This window comes from Pyrenophora tritici-repentis, chromosome 1 (genome assembly GCF_003171515.1).
Source record: "Pyrenophora tritici-repentis strain M4 chromosome 1, whole genome shotgun sequence".
Lineage (NCBI taxonomy): Eukaryota > Fungi > Ascomycota > Dothideomycetes > Pleosporales > Pleosporaceae > Pyrenophora > Pyrenophora tritici-repentis.
In genome coordinates this window covers 9,213,445-9,237,877 of record NC_089390.1, presented here as the reverse complement: position 1 = coordinate 9,237,877, position 24,433 = coordinate 9,213,445, and the positions used below count along the sequence as shown (strand labels likewise).

The 24,433-nt window shown below is 50.8% G+C and overlaps 12 protein-coding genes across 12 annotated transcripts; 3 read left to right on the top strand and 9 right to left on the bottom strand.

Annotated features, from left to right (window-relative positions):
* Positions 1 to 389: 389 nt before the first annotated feature.
* Positions 390 to 4,745, top strand: PtrM4_035820 (MdlB, ABC-type multidrug transport system, ATPase and permease component; the record flags this gene model as incomplete). The annotated part of the gene is made up of 3 exons (XM_001939392.2): positions 390 to 620; positions 675 to 4,700; positions 4,743 to 4,745. 3 exons carry the CDS (start codon positions 390 to 392, stop codon positions 4,743 to 4,745), a joined length of 4,260 nt encoding a protein of 1,419 aa, XP_001939427.2.
* Positions 4,746 to 5,313: 568 nt separating this feature from the next.
* PtrM4_035810 (uncharacterized protein) lies at positions 5,314 to 6,378 on the bottom strand (the record flags this gene model as incomplete). The annotated part of the gene is made up of 3 exons (XM_001939391.2): positions 5,314 to 6,013; positions 6,080 to 6,107; positions 6,156 to 6,378. The coding sequence occupies 3 exons, from the start codon at positions 6,376 to 6,378 to the stop codon at positions 5,314 to 5,316; spliced, it is 951 nt and encodes a 316-aa protein (XP_001939426.2).
* A 706-nt stretch (positions 6,379 to 7,084) lies between these two features.
* Positions 7,085 to 7,483, bottom strand: PtrM4_035800 (uncharacterized protein; the record flags this gene model as incomplete). The annotated part of the gene is made up of 1 exon (XM_066104128.1): positions 7,085 to 7,483. The coding sequence occupies one exon, from the start codon at positions 7,481 to 7,483 to the stop codon at positions 7,085 to 7,087; it is 399 nt and encodes a 132-aa protein (XP_065966330.1).
* A 197-nt stretch (positions 7,484 to 7,680) lies between these two features.
* Positions 7,681 to 8,157, bottom strand: PtrM4_035790 (uncharacterized protein; the record flags this gene model as incomplete). The annotated part of the gene is made up of 1 exon (XM_066104127.1): positions 7,681 to 8,157. One exon carries the CDS (start codon positions 8,155 to 8,157, stop codon positions 7,681 to 7,683), a length of 477 nt encoding a protein of 158 aa, XP_065966329.1.
* A 745-nt stretch (positions 8,158 to 8,902) lies between these two features.
* Positions 8,903 to 10,216, top strand: PtrM4_035780 (alpha-1,3-mannosyltransferase CMT1; the record flags this gene model as incomplete). The annotated part of the gene is made up of 1 exon (XM_001939390.1): positions 8,903 to 10,216. The coding sequence occupies one exon, from the start codon at positions 8,903 to 8,905 to the stop codon at positions 10,214 to 10,216; it is 1,314 nt and encodes a 437-aa protein (XP_001939425.1).
* Positions 10,217 to 11,337: 1,121 nt separating this feature from the next.
* On the bottom strand, positions 11,338 to 13,203 carry PtrM4_035770 (uncharacterized protein; the record flags this gene model as incomplete). Its single annotated transcript, XM_066104126.1, has 1 exon — positions 11,338 to 13,203. The coding sequence occupies one exon, from the start codon at positions 13,201 to 13,203 to the stop codon at positions 11,338 to 11,340; it is 1,866 nt and encodes a 621-aa protein (XP_065966328.1).
* A 490-nt stretch (positions 13,204 to 13,693) lies between these two features.
* Positions 13,694 to 14,628, bottom strand: PtrM4_035760 (uncharacterized protein; the record flags this gene model as incomplete). Its single annotated transcript, XM_001939388.2, has 3 exons — positions 13,694 to 13,900; positions 13,951 to 14,271; positions 14,518 to 14,628. The coding sequence occupies 3 exons, from the start codon at positions 14,626 to 14,628 to the stop codon at positions 13,694 to 13,696; spliced, it is 639 nt and encodes a 212-aa protein (XP_001939423.2).
* A 417-nt stretch (positions 14,629 to 15,045) lies between these two features.
* PtrM4_035750 (SurE, acid phosphatase) lies at positions 15,046 to 16,162 on the bottom strand (the record flags this gene model as incomplete). Its single annotated transcript, XM_001939387.1, has 2 exons — positions 15,046 to 15,956; positions 16,012 to 16,162. The coding sequence occupies 2 exons, from the start codon at positions 16,160 to 16,162 to the stop codon at positions 15,046 to 15,048; spliced, it is 1,062 nt and encodes a 353-aa protein (XP_001939422.1).
* A 553-nt stretch (positions 16,163 to 16,715) lies between these two features.
* Positions 16,716 to 17,631, bottom strand: PtrM4_035740 (DUF605 multi-domain protein; the record flags this gene model as incomplete). The annotated part of the gene is made up of 2 exons (XM_001939386.2): positions 16,716 to 17,264; positions 17,329 to 17,631. The coding sequence occupies 2 exons, from the start codon at positions 17,629 to 17,631 to the stop codon at positions 16,716 to 16,718; spliced, it is 852 nt and encodes a 283-aa protein (XP_001939421.1).
* A 627-nt stretch (positions 17,632 to 18,258) lies between these two features.
* On the top strand, positions 18,259 to 20,379 carry PtrM4_035730 (HET domain containing protein; the record flags this gene model as incomplete). The annotated part of the gene is made up of 1 exon (XM_001939385.2): positions 18,259 to 20,379. The coding sequence occupies one exon, from the start codon at positions 18,259 to 18,261 to the stop codon at positions 20,377 to 20,379; it is 2,121 nt and encodes a 706-aa protein (XP_001939420.2).
* An 86-nt stretch (positions 20,380 to 20,465) lies between these two features.
* PtrM4_035720 (PotE, Amino acid transporter) lies at positions 20,466 to 21,887 on the bottom strand (the record flags this gene model as incomplete). The annotated part of the gene is made up of 3 exons (XM_001939384.2): positions 20,466 to 21,630; positions 21,681 to 21,761; positions 21,823 to 21,887. 3 exons carry the CDS (start codon positions 21,885 to 21,887, stop codon positions 20,466 to 20,468), a joined length of 1,311 nt encoding a protein of 436 aa, XP_001939419.2.
* Positions 21,888 to 22,881: 994 nt separating this feature from the next.
* Positions 22,882 to 23,586, bottom strand: PtrM4_035710 (Acetyltransf-1 multi-domain protein; the record flags this gene model as incomplete). The annotated part of the gene is made up of 1 exon (XM_001939383.1): positions 22,882 to 23,586. The coding sequence occupies one exon, from the start codon at positions 23,584 to 23,586 to the stop codon at positions 22,882 to 22,884; it is 705 nt and encodes a 234-aa protein (XP_001939418.1).
* Positions 23,587 to 24,433: the final 847 nt, after the last annotated feature.

Genomic DNA, 24,433 nt, shown 5'->3' with positions numbered 1-24,433 from the left:
TCCTTTCAACCAAACTTGTAACAAGCGTGCCTTGGCAAGGCGGCCAGCCGGTCCACCGTTAGCGTTAGCCCGCTGACGTCTAGCGTCGGTCAGCGACCCCTGCTCAACAATCCTCTGCCAGCCGCACATGAGGATGATGCTGCTCCTCTTCCGACACATCAGTGCATGCGACAGGGTCCAGAACAAAGACCCCGACGCTGACGGCATGGCTTTCCTAAGGCTCCAACTGGGGCCAGCGAGGCGACCACCTGATCCGGGCAGTGCAGGAGAAAACCATTCAGTCAGATTCATAGTGCGGGGGGCCTTACCCACGCAGTAATGTGAAGCAGCAGAAGACAGTCAGGGAGGCTCCCAGCAGTCCCTGCAGCAATCAAGTCACTGCAGCAACCATGCCCCTTTCTTGTCCCATTCACGACGAGACTGCCTTTGGTCCAGTCGTTGTAGCGGTTCCGGCCTGCTACAATGGATTCGACTTCACTCTGCTCTTTGAGGAGATCTTCTTCTCTCTGGTCCCAAATGTTACACTCACCATCCTTTTGATATTACGAGTGTTTCAGCTTCAGAGAAGAAGACCCTGTGCATCTACTAGCAACAGACTCGACCAATATTGGATCAAGCAGGTCAGTCTCCACTCACTCCAGCATGAACATCGAACTCACTAACGCTTGCTACAGATAGCACACATCAGTTTCATCCACATCAACTTCGTCAAGCTCATCGTACTCTGTGTTTCGGCTCCGAGGACTCCCTTCTCCATCCCCACCGCTATCGTTGGCTTGTTCGTGGCACTATGCGTGCCACTCCTGACCCATCTGGAGCATTACCGGAGTCCCCGACCAACCTCCCTCCTCTCTCTGTACCTCGGACTTGTCCTCCTCTTTGACATCGTCCGGACCCGAACACTATGGATCATCCAGGACAACCGGCCGTTTGCCATAACCTTCTCCGTCGGAGTCGGTGTACATCTGATTCTCTTCCTGGTTATCAATATCTGCTCCAATGCAGCTACCACTGATCAAAGACTCCCGCGTGAGACGAGAGCCAATGTCTATACCAGAGGATTGTTCTGGTGGCTGAATCCGCTCTTCTGGCTGGGCTCCAAGACAATCCTCGACGTTCCACATCTCCCAGCGATTGACACAGAGTTACGCTCACGGGACTTCTTCGACAAAGTATGGGAACAATGGTCCGACTTACATCTACGCACACCTGGCGCTCTCCTCAAGCTTCTATTCAGCTCGCACAAGAATCTCATTCTCGAGGGTGTGCTGCCTCGTTTGGCACTATCTGGTTTCACCTTTTCACAACCGTTTCTACTTTCCACAGTTGTGTCTTACGCCACTGCCACTCCAGATTCTCGTCTGGAGAAACAGCTCGGAAACGGCCTTATCGGAGCCACCGCCTTCATCTACATCGGCTTGGCCATCGCTAATGCCAACGCCCAGCACAAAACATACCGTGTCATCACCAAGCTGCGAGGTACCTTGGTTTCTCTCATCTACACCAAGACTCTGACCGTATCTGTTCCGACCGCACAGAAGGGATCCGCCGTCACCCTGATGAGCGCTGATGTCGAACGCACTGCTACTGGATTACGTTTCATGCATGAATGCTGGGCCAGCTGCATCGATATCGGTGTTGGTATCTACCTCCTACAACGACAGCTTGGACCAGCATCCGCCGCACCTGGTGTCGTCTTCCTGCTTTGCAGTGTAGTTGGTCTGCAGGTCGCTGCGAGTATGGGACAGCGGCAACGTCTCTGGCTGGAAGGGATTGAGAAGCGTATTAAAGCAACCTCTGACACGCTCGCTGCTGTCAAGGAAGTCAGAATGGGTGGACTGCAAGTCGTCATGGAAGAAAAATTGCGAGAACTCCGCCAAGAGGAGATTAAAGCATCTCGGAAGTTCAAGAATGCGCTGGCCCTCATCGTCTGTCTATCTTATACCACTGCAGCCATGGGTCCTGTCCTCTCGTTTGGCATATATTCTCTTTTGGCAAAGAGAAACAACACCACGCCTGTCACAAGTGAGATTGGTTTCACCGCACTCTCCATCTTCTCGCTGCTGCGGACTCCCATGGCTATGATTCTGGATGCAATCTCCGGTCTTGTCGCAGCAATTGGTGCTATCCAGCGCATAGGAGAGTACATGTCCGCTGACAACAATCGCCGCTCGATGTCCTCGCTGAATCTGGAAACGTTGTCGATCACCACGAAAGAGGATGCCTGGTCACCTATATGTGATACCAAAGACATCATCACCGCCTCAAATTTCTCAGCCGGTTGGAGCGAGGAGCAAGGCTTTGTTGTTCGGGATGCCACCTTTTCTATCACTCCAGGGTCATTGACGTTCATCGTCGGCCCGGTGGGTTGTGGCAAGTCGACACTACTCCATGCAATGCTCGATGAAACCACCTTCAACGAAGGACATCTCCTCACAAACCTCAACAGCGCCGCATTTGCGGGTCAGGCCCCATGGCTGATCAATGATACCATTCAGAACAATATTGTCGCCACGAGCACACTTGATCAGCGCTGGTATGGCTTGGTTCTCGACGCATGTGCTCTTCGTGAGGATATCGCCCGCCTCCCTAACGGAGATCGGGAGATTGTGGATGACGGGGGCTCCAACCTTAGCGGTGGTCAGCAAGCCCGCGTCGGCCTCGCTAGAGCTGTGTATTCCCGGCGGTCCCTGATTTTCATGGATGATGTCATGAGTGGGCTTGATGCGACTACAGAAGAGATCATCTTCAGCAGTCTGCTTGGACCTGAGGGCCTACTGCGGAAGAGCAACACGACGGTCGTCTTTGCCACCAATGCTTTACATCGTCTGTCTGCCGCAGATCATATTATTGTCTTGGCGGCCGACGGCACGATTGCTGAGCAGGGCCCTTACTGGAAGCTAGCATCTTCAGTCTCAGCACACGTCCAAGCCGTGAAGAAGAATTTTGGGCATATCGATTACAAAGCTATCGCTCTAAGCGTTCCGTTGGAAACCCAAACAGCCACAGAAGTTACAGGACAGCAACGGCGCACCGGAGATTTTACCATTTACAAATACTACGTTCGAAACGTTGGTTTGTTCAATTTCACACTTTTCTTCTTTTTCGGGGCTGTTTTTGTGTTCGCTCTCATCTTCCCGCAATACATTGTCGGATGGTGGGCAGCGCACAACGTAGAACATCCGCACAGCAGATTGGGCCTATATCTCGGAACATACTTTGGTCTCGCATGGATCGCCATTGCCGGTCTGGCAGCAGGATGCTTGGTGCTCATCATCAACATGATGCCGCGTGCTTCTTCAGCCTTTCATAATGTGCTTTTGCGGACCACTCTCGACGCACCACTCTCACTCTTCTCAGGCGACAACGTTGCTCACCTTCTCAATCGGTTTAGTCAAGACCTTCAACTTATCGATATGGAATTGCCGCTGGCTCTCTTCAATACTTCAATAGAGCTGCTGTCGACGTTTGGCAATCTCATCGTGATTGCGGTATCATCTGGCTATATCGCTGCCACCATGCCAGCGGTATTGATGGTCTTCTTCCTCCTGCAGAAGTTCTATCTCCGCACGGCTCGTCAGCTTCGTCTCCTCGACATTGAAGCAAAAGGTCCACTCTTCTCTCATTTCCTGGAAACACTGTCCGGACTGGCCGCTATTCGAGCGTACAACGCCCAAAAAGACTACAAACGTCGATTTCTAGAGAGACTCGACTACTCACAGAAGCCTTTTTATCTTCTCTACTGCGTTCAACGCTGGCTCAATCTCGTCCTTGACTCTGTCGTCGCAGGTATTGCCATTGTTTTCATAGCCATTGCCGTTCAAACCAAAGGCCACATTGCCCCAGGTCTGATCGGAACAGCACTCGTTAGTATCATCAATTTCGGTGTTAGTACCAAAGCTCTTCTCGAAAACTGGACAAACCTCGAAATGTGCATCGGTGCGGTCTCTCGCATCCGCACCTTTGCTCTCACAACTCCTTCCGAACACCAATCAACCGAAATCTGTGTGCCTCCGCCCGACTGGCCCTCCCAAGGCCACGTCAGCTTCTCCAGTCTGACCGCATCCTGGAAAGACCGCCCAACCATCAACAATTTCTCCGTGGAGGTCTCACCTGCTTCCAAAACGGCTCTTATCGGCGCCTCAGGCTGCGGAAAGTCCACCATTCTCTCTTCGCTACTTAACCTCGTCCCCCAGACCAGCGGCATCATATCCATAGATGGCATCCCACTTTCCATGATTGGCCGTCAAGCGCTACGTGAGCGTCTCCTCACATTACCTCAAGCGCCCTTCCTGCTGCCTCACAGCTCAATACGAAAGAACCTGAATCCCTTTGACCTAATGAGCATATCCGATGATGACATCTACGACATCCTCACCAAACTCAACATATCAACACTCGTAGCCAACCTGCCCAGCGGTCTTGACACGAGTACCTCTGACGCAACATTTTCCATCGGCCAGAAACAGTTATTATGTCTTGCGCGAGTCATTCTTCGACACCAACATAGCGGCGCAGGAAGGAAACTCTTGGTCATGGATGAGGCTACCGCGAGTTTGGATTTCGAAACCGACAAGATTGTACAACGGGTGCTTAGGGAGGAGGTCTTTGGAAACGATATGACTGTTCTCGTTGTTGCACATCGTATGGAGGGTATCAGGGACTTTGATTGTTTTGTTGAGATTGGGGAGGGCGGTCGCGTACGTGATGTAAGATCGAGTCTGGAGAGAAAGAAGAAGTAGTAGGGTGTATTGGAGATTGGTGTTTTGATCATATTGCGAATTTTGTAAATAGAATTTTTTTCCATGCTTTTGTAATAGAGTTTGTGCTTTTTTGTATTTTCCTGTGGGCTGTTACTTTGAGGGTTGAGTGAACAATAAGAGTGTATGTCAGATCTCGCCCCGTAGATCATGAGGTTATCGTCAATCGTTGCCCGGTGTACCTAAGACATGCTGCGTTCACGTAGCTCATTGCCGTAGAACGTATCTTGACGCAAGTATATACTTGCTTCCAATTCTTTGCCGAAACCATGCAAACATCTATGCTCCGGAAAAGTAATTTGTTTCTAAGTAATTTGATGGTTTGAGCAGAATAGTGATTAAGCAGACAGAGTAATGTACTACACAATAATCAACAATGGCGCTCTCCTAATCTATCTATGAGATAGCAAAATATCCATCTTCTTCTTTTTAGCAAAAGCTAACACCACTCTTCTCATTCCCAGTCATCACAACTCCGACCTCTCCTCCTCCTTTGCCCTCTCCTTCCTTAGCTTAAAACTCTCAAACCCCCCCCGTAAGCGCCTCCAGATGCCTAAACTGCGATGCATCCTCGCCCAAACCCCACGCAAACACGCCCCCCAAGCCCTCTCTTCTCCACAATCGCCGGAAACTTGAGTTTGATAGCCTCGGGTGTATCAAACGTCCACCACCGACTCTCATCCTTATCCCAATAGTAGTACCCGCCGCCCTCTGCATCATACGTCCCGTTGGCTAACGCCTTGTGGAAAGATGGCACCACATCCTCTGGCACTTTATCGTGCCAGGAGAAACCACCGGTTTTGCCCATGTCGGCTCCTGTCACGGGATCTTCCAGGAGATCGGTTCTACAGCCTACGGGGTTGATATCGCAGCCGCCGCCGTCGGGGGCGGTTTTGGCCCATTTTGTGTAGAAGGCGAAGCCTAGATTAGCTTTGTATGATGGGACACCGCGGCTGATGTACGCGTCTATTGCTTCAAGGGATAGCTGGATACCGGTATGATGTTTTGTAACGTTATCTCTCCGGTTCAACAGGTCGTACGTCATGATGTTGAAGAAATTAACGTATTTGTTGATGATAGGCACGGTTTCGTGAGTGAAGGCCATCATGTCACGTGGTAAGCCGGGGACGGCTGCTGAGATGAGTTTAGACGGACCGATTGCTGCGCGGATCTCTTCGAGGAGTTTAGGGTAGGCGGCGATTTCCCAGGCTCGTTCTGAGTTTGGGACTTTTTTGTAGTCTTCGCCGTTGCCACTGGGAGAGTATAAGTTTTGGATGGTTGATGAGGGTGTTGTTGAAAGGAAAGTGTGATGGGCTTACCCGGGGTACTCCCAGTCGATATCAACACCTGTACTCGTTACCAAGTAGTTCGCTGGATATAGCATTTACGACTTACCATCAGCTCCAGTATCATTAATCATCGCTGCAATGTTACGTGCAAATCGTTTGCGCGACGAATCATCCTTTGCTGCCTCGCAGAAGCTGGCGGTATCGCCCCAACCACCGATCGCAACCATGACCACCGTGCCTGGGGCGAATTGCGATCTTACGGTATCCACGGTTGTGAACAGCGGCCAAGTCGTAGAAGGCTCTGGTTCATTAAAAAGGGAAGTGGACATAAATGCTAATTCAACGTGCGTGACACTTGAAACGAGGGATAGTTCTGGGACCACGTTGTGTTGGCTGTCGATGCATGAGTGAAGGCCTCGGTGGGGCGGATGGGGATTGAGGTGCGCACCCTGTCAGATACATGACACACATTGGCTGCGCGGCTGCTGTCACAGCCAACGCCGTTGCCATGATGATGGAATGAAATGTATTCATCGCGTGTAGAGATCGAAGTCCCATGTTGTAATACAGAAGTTCGTGTCGAGAGGTACACTAGCTGGATGTTGGCAAGTGTACCAGTGTCTTCTTTCGCTTGGCGTAAGCTAGCATGCACTAATCCTGTCTCCCGTAAGCCCTATCCCTGTCACTACCACTCGCAATGATCATGAGCTTAGATTGTAGAAGATATGAAAGAATAACTTGTGATAGCATTCTTTCCAGACCTCTAATATCTGTATGTCCCGAAACTAGTAAAACTTGCATAAACTACCTATTGGCGTGCTGAATATATCGTAGTGGCTTTATTAACATCAATATCTGCGCGCGTGCGACGATTACTCTACCTAGAGTTAATTACGATGACTACCTACACTTGTTTCTCCTTCCTTTGCTCTATATAACTAGGCTGATATTCCTTGATATCCTCCACCACTATCCTACACAGAAGAAAAGAATACCACATCACCACACCAACCTTGCACCCTCAACACTCCATCCTCAAACCCCCCTCACCCCATCGATATCGCCTACCTTCCCCGGCAGCTCCACCGGCTTCATATTAACATAACTTCTCTCCTGCATCTCAACCGGGCTATGACTGCTATCCCAGCCATACCCTTTCGGTATATATCTCGAGTTATGCGTGCTAAGTTCGGCTTTACTGGCGAAGTTGTTCCGGTCGTTGAATGTGTAGTCTGGGGGTTGTATGCCGTTTTTTGCAGGTCTACGCTTTCGCTGGATGAGCAGTACACCGAGGATAGTCAGGCAGATTAGTGCGAGTGCGCCGACGACGCCGCCTACTATGGGCACGATGTTTGTGGGCTTTTGCTGGGAGAGTGCGGGAGTTATAGATTGGGATGGCAGTAGGTCGGGGAGGATAGCAGAACTTGATGCCATGGCTTTAGGTGTTGGGGTTGCTGTTGATGTTGTGATTTGGGTGGTTGAGGTAGCAAAGGATGAGCTTCGAGTAGTGGGAGAAGTCAATGACGATGACGTTGTTGTTGCTAAGACTGCGTTGGGGACTGCGAAGAGAGTATCGGTTTTAGCTTGGTTTCCGCATGCGATGTACTCGAAGGATTGATCAGGGCCGTTGACTAGTAGTACTGTGGAACAGGATTGTTTGGCGGCACTACAAGAAGTACGTTAGAAAATGACTCGACTACCAAGATAGTGGTGGTAACATACCATGAGAAAGTGGTGATATCTGGTCGATTAAACAGTCTACCACATCCCGTCGAGCAAGAACTTGAATCTACGCATACACCTGCGAGACCACAGTCTTTTGCTGAAACCACAGATGTAGGACAGAAACCCCACAGTCCATTTGCAGTATCTACACGACATCCATAATCGGGATCTGCTGTTCGGGGGAGCTCCGGATTGCCATTGGAGTAACCACAGGTAGTCACAGGAGCAAAAGCCTGTCTTTTGTTGGGTAAGTTGGAAGAGTTAGATGTAGGTGTTGCATCTAGAGCTCCAAATGGTAGCCTATTGCGAGGTAGTACTCGACTTGGAGCTACTACCTGCATCATGCTTATTAGGGTAAAGACTGAGAAGAGGAACTTGGACATAGCAAAGATGCAAAGTACAGATCTAGAAACGAATGACGACGCAGTACAAAGAAAAGGCTACCAGAAGCAAAATGCAAACCCTAGGTACTTTCGAGACTGAACCTTGCATTCTTATGGCGGCGCTTTACCACGCCGCACACGCAGTAACGTGTCTCTGGCCATGATTCCACATGTGTAGCGCTGCGAGGTGAAGGATCACGAAGTGGTTACTCAAACTTTGCTAGCGATTTGATCAAATCGATCATAGCATGGGTGGAGATAGGCGTGCGATTTTGAAGTCGGCGCTTGCCAATCATGCTGGTTAATGTGATTGGCTACAACAGTGCCGTGTGCTTCCGCGAAGCGCCAGCGGGACGATTATTAATTCATCGCAGCCGTGCTTCCTGTAAGATTGCCTGCTTTTGCGTTCGGAGTTCGTCACACTGAATTCACAGCCATGAACGCTGCAGTCTTCCGAGTGGCTTATCCTGTTTGCCTCTCGCCGTCGCCTTATTCAAGAAACTCAAACCTTCTCACTTGAAGCCGTTATCTTGTGCGCACACGACCAACTCTTCCGGATCTCCTATCTGTCTGACCTACAGTACTCTGGCCCGGAGCCACGAGTACATGTCTTTGGCGTACTGGCTAAACTGAAGAGCGGCCGCCTACCCAATCTGCTGCGAAGCTCTTCTTGGCTTTTCTACTCAACTTCTCACGAACGCCCGACAGGCACCACCATTAGCCTCTGATGGCGACGTCCAGGAGCATGCGATCGCTGTTGCAGGCCATCGCATTGCTTGCAGTTTTCGCCTCTCTCATTGCGGGGTTTTCCTTTTTCCACTACAGTTCTCGCACATCGCTATCACGAGGATGGATTGCAAACACTCATTCAACGCCCTCGGCCGTCGCGGCTGCGCCTGCCCCAAAAAACCCGGTGGAGCCACCAAAAGACCCGTTGAGAAAAGGAGATGCTGCACTTCTCGCACAGAGTCCACGATACATTCACGCAATCATGGAATCAACAGATACAACATTTCCCCGTCTTGAATGTCCAACGCCTAACTTGGATCGATATGCGTACCTCCACGGCGGCGCCTCAAGGTCGTCCGTAAGCGGGACATCCCCCAAATACTTTTTCGCACTAGATTTGCACAAATGTGTTGACCTTCTACCACGCTTGATCGGTTCAATCGTTGAGACGATAAAATATCTGGGTCCCGAAAACTGCGTGCTTTCCATCGTCGAGGGACGGTCGGATGACGGAACATACGAAGTACTAAAAGAGCTGCGCTTTAGCATGCAACTTCTGGGAGTGAAATACATCCTTCAGAGCAGTGACATCAATCCGATGACCCCAGGAACAGACCGTATCGAAGGCTTAGCTAAGCTGCGAAATTTGGCGTTAGACGACCTCATGAAGTCTCCAGAGAAGTACCACGAGAATACTACCATAATATTCTCCAACGATGTCGCATTATGCATGGAGGACATGCTCGAGCTCATTCATCAGCGCGTATTCCAGGGCGCTGATCAGACATGCGCCATGGACTGGACCTATGTCGGTGAGCACCCAACCTTCTACGACGTCTGGATAGCGCGCGGTATGACGGGGGATACTTTCTTTAATATCCCGCCGGACGGAAGCTGGGACTCTGCATGGAACCTTTTCTGGAACGATGAAAAGGCGCACTCGCGGTTGTCGCAATCAAAACCCTTCCAAGTCTTCGCCTGTTGGAATGGTGTGACAGCGTTCACGGCCAAGCCAATCATGGAGAAGAAGATTGCTTTCCGCGCACACAAAGAAGGCGAGTGTTTTCAGGGAGAGCCGAAGTTGTTCGCGAAGGATATGTGGTTCCATGGCGATGGAAAGATCGCCGTGGTGCCGAGCGTCAATGTCGAATACAGCGATGCTGCTGCAAAGAAGATCAAGGCGTTGAAAGGATATGCCTCGAAACATGTTGCGAACGAAGGCGATGATGGAAAGATCGAGTGGGAGGCTAAGCCACCGGCAAAGGTGAAATGCATGCCGACCCACCAAGACCAGACTTTTGTAGATTGGGATGAAGGACTTCGGACCTGACGGTGCGGAGACGATTGCATGTTCTTTTCAATTAGCGGTAAATATAGTATAAGATACCCAATGATACCCATCACTCAGCAAAGGCTTTGCTGAAATGCAGATTGAAAGGATGTAACGTTAGATGAAGTCGATGATACGTGAGGAGACTTGTATCTTGCCGTGATAGGTAGATATTCTAATCTTCTGTCAGCGGAGGAGATTTGCACCTTCATAAGTAGTTTTGAACATACGCTCAAGGATAGCAACCTTACTTCTGCCTTCCCGCCTCATCCTCCCCATCGGCTTTCGTACCTGAAAACCGTCAGGCTCTAATATCCCATCATGCTTTCCCACTAGACGCCCCAATAATTATTCACTAACCAAAAATCCCACCCCCACCCCGCCTACCCCCTTTCCTAGCAACCCCCTCCAACCACCTCCTCAAAAACTCTTCACTCCTCATATCCTCCGGCCTCACAACCCTCCCATCAAATTGCGCCTCCTGCCTCGCAAACGCCAACAGTGTAGGCATACTACTAATGCGGTATGTCACCGGTAAATCCCCAATCAACGTCGAATCCATCAGCACCTCTGCAAACCCCAGCCCTCCCTCGCTCTCTCCTACCTTTTCTTCTTCGATGAGCCGCCGTAGGAGTGGCTTGACTGTTTGGCAGGAAGGACACCATGTAGCGCTCCAGAAAGTGACGAGTGGGAGGTTGTTGGCGGCGCAGAGGAGAGTTAGGGTGTGGAGGTCGCCGGGTTGCCGGATTGGATCGTAGATGCGATTTTTGGAGGGGGCGGTAGAGGGGAAGAGGGTGAAGGCGCGGGTGGGGGTGCTGGTGGGGAGGCAGGGTTTTAATGGGACACGGAGATGGAGTGCTGGGCGGAGCATTGTTGCGATTGGGGTGGTGCTGGCGTTAGGAGAGTGGTTTTGGTGGTGTGAAGGATTTCGCGGAGACGCGTTGAGGCGTGTGAGGGCTACGTCATTAGTTTGCCAAGACGCTAAGGAGGAGTCACGCTTTCTACTTTCACTGCATCACGAAATATTGGAATCATCACTGTTCAATTTGGTCTTGTAAAATTTGAAAATCATTGCATGAATTGCTGTCTAAAAAACCGGAAATGCTGACCTGGTTACCTGTCTAGGGAAGATGAAGCCAATCAGCCAAACGAGAGATGGGCTCCGAGATCATCATCAACAAACCACACGTCCTAACCCTGGGATAACCTTCCCTGGCCTGAACTACCTGTAACTCAATCGGCACTCCCACTGCCTCAATCTGCTCAACTACTGCCTCGCCATCAACTGCAACCTCCCCGAAGAGTTGCTCAAGAGCCGGTGTCACACAAGCAGGATCGACATGCTCCAGCGTTGCCTTCACAATGCTACGCCCCGCTGGTCGAAGCGCCGTATGCTTCTGAGGCAAACCGCAACGCACGGGTGTATTGCTCTTCCGCGTGAACAGCGTCCGCTTACTCGGATGCTCAGGCTCAACGCGGCGCGAATACGGCACCGGGTGCACATCGGGCTCCACATCATGTGGCAATTGCCAACAGTACTTACATCCATGCACTACATAGTAATGCTCTTCAGAAGCAGCGCCAATCGGATCCAGAGCGTTATCAGCGAGTGAATGAATCTGTGAGTACGGGCAGCAAAGCTTTGTGATTTCCCAGTAACAGTGCTCAGGAAGGGGCTTTGCGTCCTCTATCTCCTGGTATCGGGCTACGTCAATGGCGTAGATCTCTTGGTAGCGTGAGATGATGTCGGCTGAAGTAGTTGGGATTGCGGGCTCGTCTGCGGCCGGTGTATACTCCTCGTCCTCAAGTGGATGACCCTCGTATTGAGCAAGATGTGCCGCAGGCCAGGGTTCGCCGTCGACGATGAGATATTCCTCCCAATAACCTCCACGTAACTGCTTGATCAAAAAGATGTCTGTATGTCGAGCGATAGTGGGAACTTGAAGCTGGTCGAGGCGCTCGGTCAGATGCTCCCATGTATCCCTACAGAACCACTGCGAGAAATAGGTCATGGGGAGTGGAACAGCGATAGGCAATCCATGAGAGATGGTAGAAGGATACAGATGATCCCACTCCAAACCGCTCGATGGGCCCTGCCAATCATATCCTGTGATCAAACCACCAAAAGCGAATTGCTCCCAAGAGATACCAGCTTCTGGAAAGTGGTCAGAACCTTGGGTAGCTGGCTCATAGCTTTTACACGTATCTGGCTGCCACATCTTTGTACAAGCATGTGCCATCTCGTGGACGAGAAGTTTAGCGAGCATCATGTCGCTCTGCAGCTTATGGCCGGGAGTGAATTGATGAAAAAACCAGGTGTAGTAGTGAACGGAGAGGAAAACAGTACGGCAGACCGAATTGTCCCATCGATTGTACCATGAGCCTTTAGGATAGTCGACACCCAACGTCTCGGCTGCTTTTTCGAATTTACTGCGAGCCCACCAAAGACTAGGTTCGTACATACCTCCCATGCCTGACATATCTTCTGCAATCCGGAATGCAAACTTTACCTTTCGAGCGACCTGTAGAAGTTCGTCCTTGATCTTTTCGACTACGTCTGGATCGTGCTCCATAGGATCCTCTACAACGCCAACCCATCCGTTCTCGAAGCCGGGCCGGCCGTACTTCAAGTGGATCCAGAACTTCAACATGTGAGGATGGCTTATGAACATCGACGCCAATTGAAGAGCTGGCATGACGGTCGTGTACCACTCGTCGAAATCATCAAACCCTACTACCCAGTTGGATTTGTCAAAGATTGGGTGGATGTCATTGTTGAGCATCTCGTCTTCACTAGGCACTGAGTCCGAGAAGTAATTGTTGTGCTCGTAGAAATCATCGTATGCGCTTGAACGGTAAGCATCTACTTCATTACGACAAATCTCGGGGCGATGTACTTGCCAGTAGAGCTTATAAAGCTCGCGCAATTCCGGCGTCTCCCATGTCAAGGGGCCCGACGGGGCAGTCTGGATGTTATGTTCCTGCATAGTCGAGAGTCTCTGGCGGTTGTAGATGTAGTCTGTGTAGATGTAGTCCGTTCTGTAGCTTTGATGTTTAAAAAGTAGATTATATACTATATGTCCCGACTGTTAACGATGCTAGAACAGTGAATGCACTATGTGCAAGAATGCATAACGATGTACATTGTAAACAAACTTCCCAACACACAGTGTTGCTGGTGTACACTTGATCGTAAATCAGCACTGTCATTGTTAATCAATCATGTTCCGAGCCACTGCCTCCTGAAGGATACAGATCCACATTATGCCCAGGAAAGACCAATGGTGATGCTTTGAATCGATTGGAATGTCGATGGATGATGAGAGTACTATGAACAATGCGAAATAGAGTCGCGACGAAGTAAACTTTATGTATACGCAAGTGATTGCGGTCGCAGGATAGCGTAGAGATGACGGATCGTATATAATAAATAGTCGGATTTCACTCCAAGTACGAGGTAGGAACTTGACATGGTCCTTATTTACCCTTGCCGGAGATGGTGGCAGTAAATGGCTCCGCAATAGAGACCTGACCGGCGGCCTTGACGTCCAGAGCGACGTTGTTGTCAAACTTCTTCGTCTCTTCCGCCAGCGTAGCTGCAACGTCCTGGCCCTGAGCTTCCTGCGCTTGGAGCTTGAGGACGGTGGCCATCAGCTTCAGAACCTTGTTCTTGATCTTGCCGTTCTGTGGTCATCGTTAGAAATGCATGATCCTGACATAAATTGTTTACATACCTGGATCTGAGTGGCCTGATCGCCGGTAGCAGCTTCAACCGCGGGGTTGAAAACTTCTTTTTCGGCATCGTTGGCGACCTGATTGACGGTGTTCAGAAAGGTCAGGTCTTCACTAGCGATATCTTTGAGGTTGTTGACGTCCAGTGCTTTGAATACCGCGGCAGCCTCGGCTTTGGCATTTCCAGCCTGGCCGCCGGAGATGGATATGGCGTTGTAGGTCGTATCCGCAAATACCGCGGCGCTTTGTCGTGCTTCAAGTGCGTGCTTGTTGGGTGTGGGCGCAGCAATAGCGAGAGCAGCAAGCGACAGGACAGCAAAAGACTGGAAGTACATGTTGGCAAAAGTACGTAAGGACAATGAATGTCGTTGTTTGTGTTTGAAGGAGTAAAAGAAACAGCACGGCTGAAGCTCAGAATAAAGAATGTAGAGTAAAATTCACAGCGTCAAGCCGGAGATGTTTGTAGAACGAACGAAGGTGATCGAAAACGCCCGATGATAATAGCAAACTTAAGGCGCAGGATCACAATGCGTTCTTATACACCCGCGCGTTAGGACGCTAACACTCACGAGCAAAATTTCCGAAGCTCTGGTTTCGTCAATGCCGTGAAAACGGGGCTTTGACCGGCCTGAGCGCCTTTTGAGGCGATATCTCGAATGCGAGCGAAGCCTAGGCTTCATAATCCGGCCGCATCAGCGCCTAGTGGCGGCGGCTGTCAAAAATTGATCCACGAGTAGAAGACGCTGACAGGAGACTACAGGCGTTACGTGCCGCCAAAGTTTGAATCGCGGAATCCTGGAATTGAAGTTGCTGCTGGACGGGTAGGTTGTGAAACTTCTCGAACGTCAAAAGTCGCAACCGTAGCGCCGCTTTGCATGAGCTCGGAGGAGCGGGGCTTGTCAGAGAACTGTCGCAATGCCAGAAACGCTCTAGTTCCCGCAAGCTCGAACGATGGGTATCACTAGATCGAGGTCTAAACAAGAGGATGGTGTTTGATCATGGATGAGGCAGGGACGGTGCGCACTAGCGCGATCTCTTGATTACATAAGTAGGTAATGATATCAGCGTGAGGAATGCCTAGGTACCACGTTCGCAGCTCAAGCTCCGCCATCCCTTCCATTCAATATTACACCTCTCTTGTGCATTCGCTCTTCAACCATCCTCTTGCTGTACGCCTTTTTCGTAGCTGAGCGCCCGCTGAACAAGCTCTCAGCCTTTCCATATACAGCATCAGTATACTCGATGCTCGGCGCAGACCAGTCCAGAGTGAACGCACTAACACTAATGCTACCCCCACCAACGACCCAGGTCTCTCCAGGAAGGCTCGTGTCCCCGCTGTAAGCAGCATTGATACCTGCGGCAACAGGATCGACGTTGTCCCAAGTGAATAACCCAGTCGTCTCGTTGAACACGGCCACGTCTGTGTTAGCCTGACCAGTGAGTCGGGACTTGACTACTGGAGGCATGGTACCGTTGGCGAGCTCGGGGAGGTTGATGTTGACGCCGTACCCGAGCGGGAGGACTTGTTGACCCTCCGGTGTGTTCTTGATGAACTCATTGACGATGTCGAAGGTGACCTTGGCTGCCTGCGCTGCGGGATGAGCAGCGCCTGTCACGTTGAAATACGGAACCGCCTTGTTGCTCGCGCTGGTCGCAAAACCAGGAATGGAACGTGATACAGCCGCAATGGTTGCGCCTACAGTGCCGCTCAGTGCCATTACGAACGGACCGAGGTTCGTGCCGTAATTCGGTCCGGCAATGAATAGATCCGCTGTCTGGTGCCACTCGGGATAATACCGCGGGAGCACATAGTCGAGGGCAACAAAGGTACATGCCGCTGGGGTGCCATCATAGTACCATATGTTGTCGTCGGATGGATCGCGTCCTACTGATGGCGCGCCTGCAGGAACAATGTTGTATTGGGATGGGACTGTAAGGTTTGCTGACTCGGACCAGATGACGGTGGTGCCTTTGCCAGACTGCTGTTGGGCGGGGGCGACAATGAGAACTGGGTGAGGTTTAGCGTTGAGTGTACTTTACACCTCGAAGTACCTCGAGCGTACCATCATGACCGGCGCCGACCAGCAATTTGTACAATTCTCTCAGGTTTCCACTCCCAAACCCGTCGTCATTCCCCATTAGGATCTTGAGGGCATCTGCGGACGAAGCCAGCCCCAGTGCTGCAGTCAGCGCGGTGCTGAATTGGAAGCGCATACTGTGCAATTGACCGCAACAAAAGCTCGTAGGTGGGAGACTCAGAGACGTACTTCCTCCACGGGTGAGCTGTGGTTTATAGTACCTGCCTCCAACTACGCCGCGTGCCCAGCTACCTAATTCAGAATGTACTACCAAGTACTACAATGATAGTCGCTGCAGGAACAGGTTCCAACTCCATAATCCGGGGTCCCCGATATCGCATTGTGCTCCTACCTGCGGCCAACTTGTGTGTTGATTTGATGCTGATAAAGGATGTGCCGGGTGCCTCGCGACACTTAGCCGGATCAGGAAGGAGGGATGCATTTGGTGGGGATAAGAGGCGGGCATGTATCGGAACTTGGCGCTCGCGAGGAACGGGGAGATGGTCGGGATGAAGTAATGGAGTACATGGGAATTCAATACGATCTTGCCCATGATTGGATTGTTCTTGTCAATATGATGGTATAGATTGAGTCTCACATTGTTCAAACTGAACGTCCTTCTTATGAGACACTCAAGCATAAGAATGTCCGGGTATCTATGTTTAAAATCTACACACCTACACAACCCTCTACAACTTCGCCTTCACAGGCGCAAACGTACTCCCATGCCCACCCCCAAGCGCCTCAACAAGCTCATCTACCTTCTCCAACACCCACGTACACCCCTCATCACTAACCAGCCACTTAATGCCCTCCTCACTCCCAGCCTCGGGCTCCTCCTTCCACGTGCCATCCTCCCACGCCTTCCTCAACCCAAACACATGACTCAAAACCTGCGGTCCCACACCCTGCTGCGCCCTCAAACAAGTAATCGCAATCAAGCTCGTCGTGATGCGGCCGACAGTTGCGCCTTCTTTGCGCGGCGGATCGGTGAAGAGACCCCCGTACTCGCTGTTTATGATGAAGACGGGTAGATCGGGGTGTGCATCGCCTAGTTTATGTTCGAGCTTTGTTTCGAGGGGGCGGTATATGGCGTTCCATAAGGCGCGGCCGCGGGCGTTTATTTGCTCGACGTTGGAGGGAGAGGGGAAGCGCGTTGGTTTGGTGTTTAGGTTGGCAGCGATTGAGGAGGGGAGTTCGGCGCGGAAGGCGTTGAGCATGTTGATTGTGCGGGGGATCTGTGGGGTGTGTTTGTTAGAAATGCGATCTGGGTTTGGAGTGAACGGGTGGTGCGATACGTACGCCATTGAAACCTATACACTTCAACCCGATCTCGCGCATAAATTCTGCTATTGCTACTCCTTCGCTTTCTGACTTCGATTTACTGAATGTGTTGTATAGCGTTACCATTGCCTCTGGCGAGTTCATCGTCATTGTCGCTGCTGTGGAGATGCCGAGCCATGATGGGCGGCCGAGTTTCCGGTCTGTGGCTTCTTTTTCTATTTTACTGTAGATTGCTTGGATACGTGGGGGTGCTGGGACGGGGCCGGGGCGCGAATGTGCGGCGTTGATGAGCGACTTGAGGGTTAGGGAGAGCTTGGACATGGTGGGCGAATGGCGGACTTCAGCTAAGAATTCCGAAGAGTTAGATTTGCGCAAATAGGGAAGGCGCAATGAAAATGAATAGTAGATTCAATTTGGGTATATAGGTAAGGAGCGTGGTGGTGGAGTTGGTGTATATAAAGTCGACATGCTTGTCATGACGCGACTCCGACGCCGTTCCGAGGCTCATTGTTCGGCTGTTTTTCAGACACCGCGCGGATTCACTCTAGGTGGGGCCTTAGTGGAACCACCCAGTACCCAACGTCAAACATAGCCGTATATTCATAGGCAGAGTTGTTGTGACATGTGCCATCAATAATTCCCGGGAGTCTAATTACTAATAGCTGCAGAAGTGTTAGTAGCAGCTGCCTCAACCCCTCCCGCGTTTGCCAAGCATATTGAAGCCACCAGCTGAACATTCGAGCCTCGACTACCAGCTTCAACCATGGTGCACTCAGCTCAACAGACCATAGCCATGGTGTCAATTGATTGGCGCACGTCGACATGGCGAAAGCGGCATTTAAATCTGAATTGGCTCCGAAGCAACTTTGCTGACGCTTCGCCCGCACCCACCACCATCCTCAGCCGTGCAACACAAAGGAATGTTCTTCAGACATCGAATCCGGCAGTATGAACTCGCTGATTGCACAGCCGTTGTATACTAGTTTAGATGACGAGAAACGAGAAATACGACTATTGACCGTCCTGCCGAATCTCGACATTTCGCAACCTGTCCACTGCCAACTGTGCACCTACTCGCTGGAAGACTTGAATGACACCTACATGAGCTTTCTCGCTGATAGGGGGGCCACACAAGACATTGGACAGCACACGAAGCAAGAGTGGACAAGCTATCGACTATCGCCCCGATTGGCAACTCAGGCATCGCTTCAGCGTATGCAAAGTACTCATCCATCGCCAAACCTCTATCGCTTTGGATGGGGAGACTTTGCGGCCCTTTCTTACGTCTGGGGCGACGAGAACAATAGGCGAGAAATCCTCGTCAACAGCCATACTGTGTCAGTGACAGCAAACCTCGAGGCGGCTTTGCGAGAGTTTCGCAAAGGATGTGAGTTCTCCGGTCACTTCAAACTATGGGTGGATGCTCTATGCATCAACCAAAAGAACCTCGTCGAACGTGCGCATCATGTTGGAATGATGCGGGATCTCTACGGTAGTGCCTGGTCAGTCTTCGCCTGGCTGGGAAAGGAAGAACACCACAGTACTTCTGCAATACAGCTGCTATCAGACCTCGCTGCGTTCAAGGAAGCTGGCTGCGTCGACGAAATGAAAGCACATCTATCCTCTGATCCTTTGTCCTGCGGTGTACCTCATTGGCCAGCACTAGAAGCCTTGATGAACAGACCGTATTGGACGCGCTTGTGGATATTCCAGGAGATTGTGATTGGCGGAACGGCAACGTGGTTGAGATGTGGGAATGCAACTATGAATTGGAACACCTTTTGTACCGCTGTGTCCGTTCTGCATGAGCACCTTTGGTTAGAAAAGGATACATGTCTTCAGCTGGCCGCGTCAGTAGCCGGAGTCACAACGGAACAGATATGGAGAACAACGAGCCTGCATCTTGTCTACCAGGATCTATCCCCCCTAACACGCAAAATCTTTGACAAAAGAATGGATTTCAGCTTTGAGAGACTCCTAGATCTTGCCAACTCCGGGAATTGCACCAACAGCAGGGACAGGGTTTACGCTCTCGTTGGACTCATGTCTCCTACCATCGCCCATCGATTATCTCCCGATTACACGATACCAACTTGGAGAGTTTACGTGGAAGCTGCGAGGGTGTTCATCCAAGCCGAGCAGAGCCTTGACGCACTCCGCGAGGGTAACCCATGGGGTCCAGCAAGGGGTCCCTCTTGGGCAGCAGACTGGGCCTGGCCTGGCAGAATCAGATGGACACGTACGCATCAGCATGTTTGGGGCCCAGTACACTTGTTCCCTCGTGACTTGGACAATACGCGACATCATCCCTATCGTGCTTCCGGAGATATCCCACCTAACGCGAGGCTTTTAAACACTGCCATTCTTCAGTGCAATGGTTTCATCGTCGATATTATCTCTGGTCTCTCAGCTCGAAATATTGGATACTTTGAGTGGTCAAGGTCTAGTATTGTTCGACCGTCGCAGTGGAATAGCGTCTATGGCGGTCGTCATGCCACATCCGAGGCATTGTATCGCACTCTTGTTGCCGACAGGGTAGCAAACGGCAACAAGGCTGAGTCACGTCACGCAGCGATACTTCACCTCCCGCGCTCCTTTGCGTTGGCCAAACCACAATTTGCACAACGAGGGTGGACCTTCCTCGAGCAACAGGACGGTTACTACTTCCGCTGGGAGCGATTCCGGTCCGCCAATCGGGACTTCCCTTTAGGCAAAAACCTCCTAGACAGCTTTTTCAGCGACGAAATTCCAGCGGATGCTTCCGAGTATGACTTCTGTGAAGTGTATTCGTGTTCTGATCGTAGCGCGAAGAAGCGAAGGTTCATGACTACGGTGAAGGGGTATATGGGCTGGGCGCCAGATAATATATTCAGTGAGGACGATGAACAAACGAGGGCTGGCGATCTGATTGCAATTGTTTTCGGTTGTAGTACGCCTCTTGCTATAAGGCCTTGTGGAGAGAGATTTCAGGTCTTGGGTGAAGCCTATGTTCAAGGCCTGATGGATGGAGAGGCTGTTAATACGCTGCGAGAAGGGAGGTATGTAACGCAGAGTTTTGTGTTTTGTTAGGCAATCGCTGGCGTAAACAACACGAGTGTGTTCCTGGCTTTCGTTTAGAGTCTATGGTAACTGTTTGGGGTACCACAAGCTCCCGCTCAAAGATCTTTGTTAAGATACTCAACCGGCCCGACATACACCTTGCGCCCCTTGAGAAAGAAGTACATCAGCGAGAATACCACAACAACGCCGTATATCAGAATATTCCAGTTCATCAGGTCAGGGGTTGGGTGCGGGAATGTGGGGAAGAAGGCGAACACCAACGCTACGCACAGGTACACGACGGATACCCCATTTACCCAGATACCAGCGCAACCAAGCGAGAACTTGCATGGCAGGAGAGATTCGCTATTCCACCTCTTGATGAACATACATGAGATGCTGACGATGTAGGACGAGAGGAGAGCACATGTGCCTAGGGACGCCACGGAGTTGAACGCCACCGTGCTGCCGATGTTGATGAGGGAGAGCCCAACGGCAATACTAAAAGACACAAGTACACTGTTGAGAGGGATGTCCCAACCTGGTCGAACTCGAGACAGAAAGGCACTGAAGGGGACGCCGTGATCGCGAGCAAAAGCGAAGAGCTGGCGCGAGCATGTTGCCACATTGTTGACGCATCCAAATACTGCCATGATAGTTGTGATTGATGCCAGAGCTGTAGCTCCTGGGATGGATTGCGTAGCGTTGTACATGATCTGGATGTGGGGTTGCCCTGTTGGCGATAAGATGGCGCTTTCCATGTCACCGAGGCAGAAACAGAAAGTTACCAGCATGAGGAAACCCAAGCTGCTGTTGACCACCGCTGTCCAGATCATGGCGCGGGGAAGTATGTGTGAGGCGTCCTTTAGTTCCTCAGACATGTGCGTTGCAGCATCTGCACCTAAGAGAGAGAAGATGGGTGAGAGCTGTCCCACCAACACAGACAGGCCTACGCTGCCCCATCCCGCGTTGTCTTGAAATCCACCGAAGACCTCTTTGGATTGACTGCGCGGACCAAGAACCCACATGGTGATGAAGATAGCAAAGAAACCAAAGATGTGCAGGACCAGGACGATGCCTTCGACTAGTGGTAGCCTGCGAGCTAACAGCGTATTGAACAAGATCGAGAAAGTTGCTACCGCAACTACCAGGAGGGTACCGTGCCACCGTTCGGGGACGTAGTTTGGGTTATTGAGGATGACCAGTCCTTGAACCTGACCGCCAGCAAGGAAAGCGATAGATGCGATTCCCGTCTGCCAACCTAGCACGCAGAGCCAGCCGCTGGTATGTGGTCAGTAATCATTTTTGTGGATATGCTGAGGAAAACGAACACAAGATAACTCAAAAACCTCTGGTGTTTCTTCGGTGCAAACTCGGATACCCAGTGATACTGTCCTCCTGAAGTAGGAGCCCTTCGTCCTAATTAGCAATTGTCTCATATCCAAGGAACCCTAACAACGGGCCGTCACGCACATTGAAGCCATCTCAGCCATCGAGACGATGACAAATCCCATGCCAACTGTGGTGATGAGGAACATAACGATAGCGCCACCAGTGCCACCATTCGTTAGTGGAATAATCAAAGTTCTGCTGAACGTCAGGCAGCACAGACCAAAACTTCTTACATACTCACGTTAGTATGGTTTCCCACGTCGCCATCAGCACCATGCTGTATCCGAAGATTGACACAAAATGGAAGTTTCGTCGTAATTCCTGTTGCTTTCCCATACGATACATATCCTTTTGGTCACCAGTGGTCCCTTTCTTTTCCGAAACGATGCCATCTTGTTGTGACTCGCTGTCAAGAGGCTGGGATACGGCAGCATCTTCATTCTTCTGGTCTGACATTGGAAGAAAAAGATAGTAACGAATATGAAAAGTGAAAGTTGACGGGAATGAGTGCAAATGCTGGAGTGTCGACCCAGCGACACGACAGGCGCGAATGCACCTGCCTCAATAGCACGGGGCGTAAAAACCATCTGCCCAAGCTGAAGGACAGCTGCAAGATGAATCCACTTAGAAGACATGATGAGTGGATAAACGCTGATGGGAGATGGGACGGGCCGGCTAAATCCCAACGGAGTCTAGCGCGCCATTTGGTTGGGGGAAGCGGCATTCGAGCCGATGCAACTTCACTCCTTTGCATCCTCTGTGAGACCTGTAATACTCGACTAACACTAGGTGCCTTAGCAAAAATCGCTTGTGGCATGCGCTTCGGCTACACCAAATTGTCTATTGTTAGCTCATGCAGCTGGCTAGATACGAGATGTGCGATTGTCTGCACACAGGCGCACAGATGAGATTCTAGTGAGAGTGGCAGTCTGAGGGCTGTCACAAATGCCGTTAACTCTAAGGTTGAAGTATGTTCCTTTATTCAAAGCCTATTGTGCCACCCGCTTCTTAAATCTGGCTTGTCCGCAAAACTACAAGATGATTATCGCTGGAATATATCGAAAGAACGAGCGACCCAGCCAGAAGTGATCATGCCAGCGTTCTTGTACAACAACCACAGCACCCACCATCGCTCTTCTTTTAATCCCTTGACCCGTCCCTCTCCCACATAAACAAGATGTCCCCACCCTTCACACTCTCCTTCTTCAACGGGTTTCCCTCCCCATCACTCGCATTCCCAACCACCTCATCAAACCCACACTTCAAATAAAACCTTACCGAGCCCTCACTCGCCATGACACTCGCCATAACACCCTCCTTCTCGGCACGATCCAAGCCCCACCTTACTAGCAGCCGTCCGGCCCCACGACCATGGAGATCAGGATCCACGCAGCACAGGTCCAGGTACCAATTGGTTGCGCGCGACCCGGCCCAATAGTGTTTGATATAAGGAGCGGCCTCTTCCAAGATGGTCTTCTTCGAGGGGTCTAGGGCGCGGTTGTGTGTTGAAGGCAAGGCGGGAAAATGTGGATTGGTATCAGTACATTCTGAGATGATGTTTTGCGCGCCGGCGTCGTCGCCCTGGCGTTGCCAGATTGCTGCGCCGACGACCTTGTCTTGTTGATCACCTCCCGAGGCGGTTGGGGTGACGGCAACGACGATCTTGTTTCGTGGGTTCGTCCAGGCACTGCGGACCCATTCGTGCCAGAAGATTTCTACGTCGTTGGGGTATTGGGCTCGGTACGGGTGGATCACTCGGGCAAAGAGGTCTTCTTCTTGGAACGCTCGAGCGTAGATGGCGACGATGAATGGTTCATCGGAAGGCTTTGCAGGACGGAGGTGCATATTTGGTACTGTGAACAAGTGCTGGTAGTGATAGAAAGAGGCGCAGACAAATCGAGGGCTATCTAGCCTTGGAAGCGTTTCCTAATTTGGACTAACTAAAGTACACCCATGTGATCCGAGTAGGAAGGTGTCGCGATACCTGCACCCGGGTGTTATAAAAAACTTGACAGTGTGGCTAAGCACCCAATAGGTGTTTGGCGACTACAGTGACCCTTGTACACTAGTATGTCAAGTATTTTACGACACCCGGGTGGCTGTGTACGGTAGTCATCTCTATCGCCTCTTGATGCTAGTAAATTAGCTGAAAGTGTGCCATTTGTTTACGCATTTGTAGAACTCATTGAGCTGGCGGAAGCTCATAGTTTGTCGACTTTTCGATTTTTTGTTATGCAGACAAATTTTTTGTATAATCTTGAAAATCGTATTCATTTTTATAAAATTTGCATTTCTGCATAGCTTTCTCTTTACTCGACCTTGTAGAGGCAACCCGATACAATTCCGGCAGCGCGCCCACGCGAGAGTGCCGAAGAATGATTCGCCACGCGACAATTTCGCGAGAGACACATCTGAAATGAGCATCATCGTGTACAACGCGTTGGTGTTGAGTACTGGCCATGCTTCGCGTTCTAGTACACGTCGGGTAAACCCAAAATCTCCGTGACCAATTAGCCGGTATATTGTCGAGCAATTACGGTAGGCCAAGAGATTGATTCAATCAAAAACCCGGTAAGCGACTGCATTCGTCGGAAGGATCAATATCTTTGGCTACTATCAGGTACTTTGCTGAATTGCGATATTTCTGTTGTCGGTATATTGCTTGGCTATAATGGCCGGCAAGTTGTGGGGT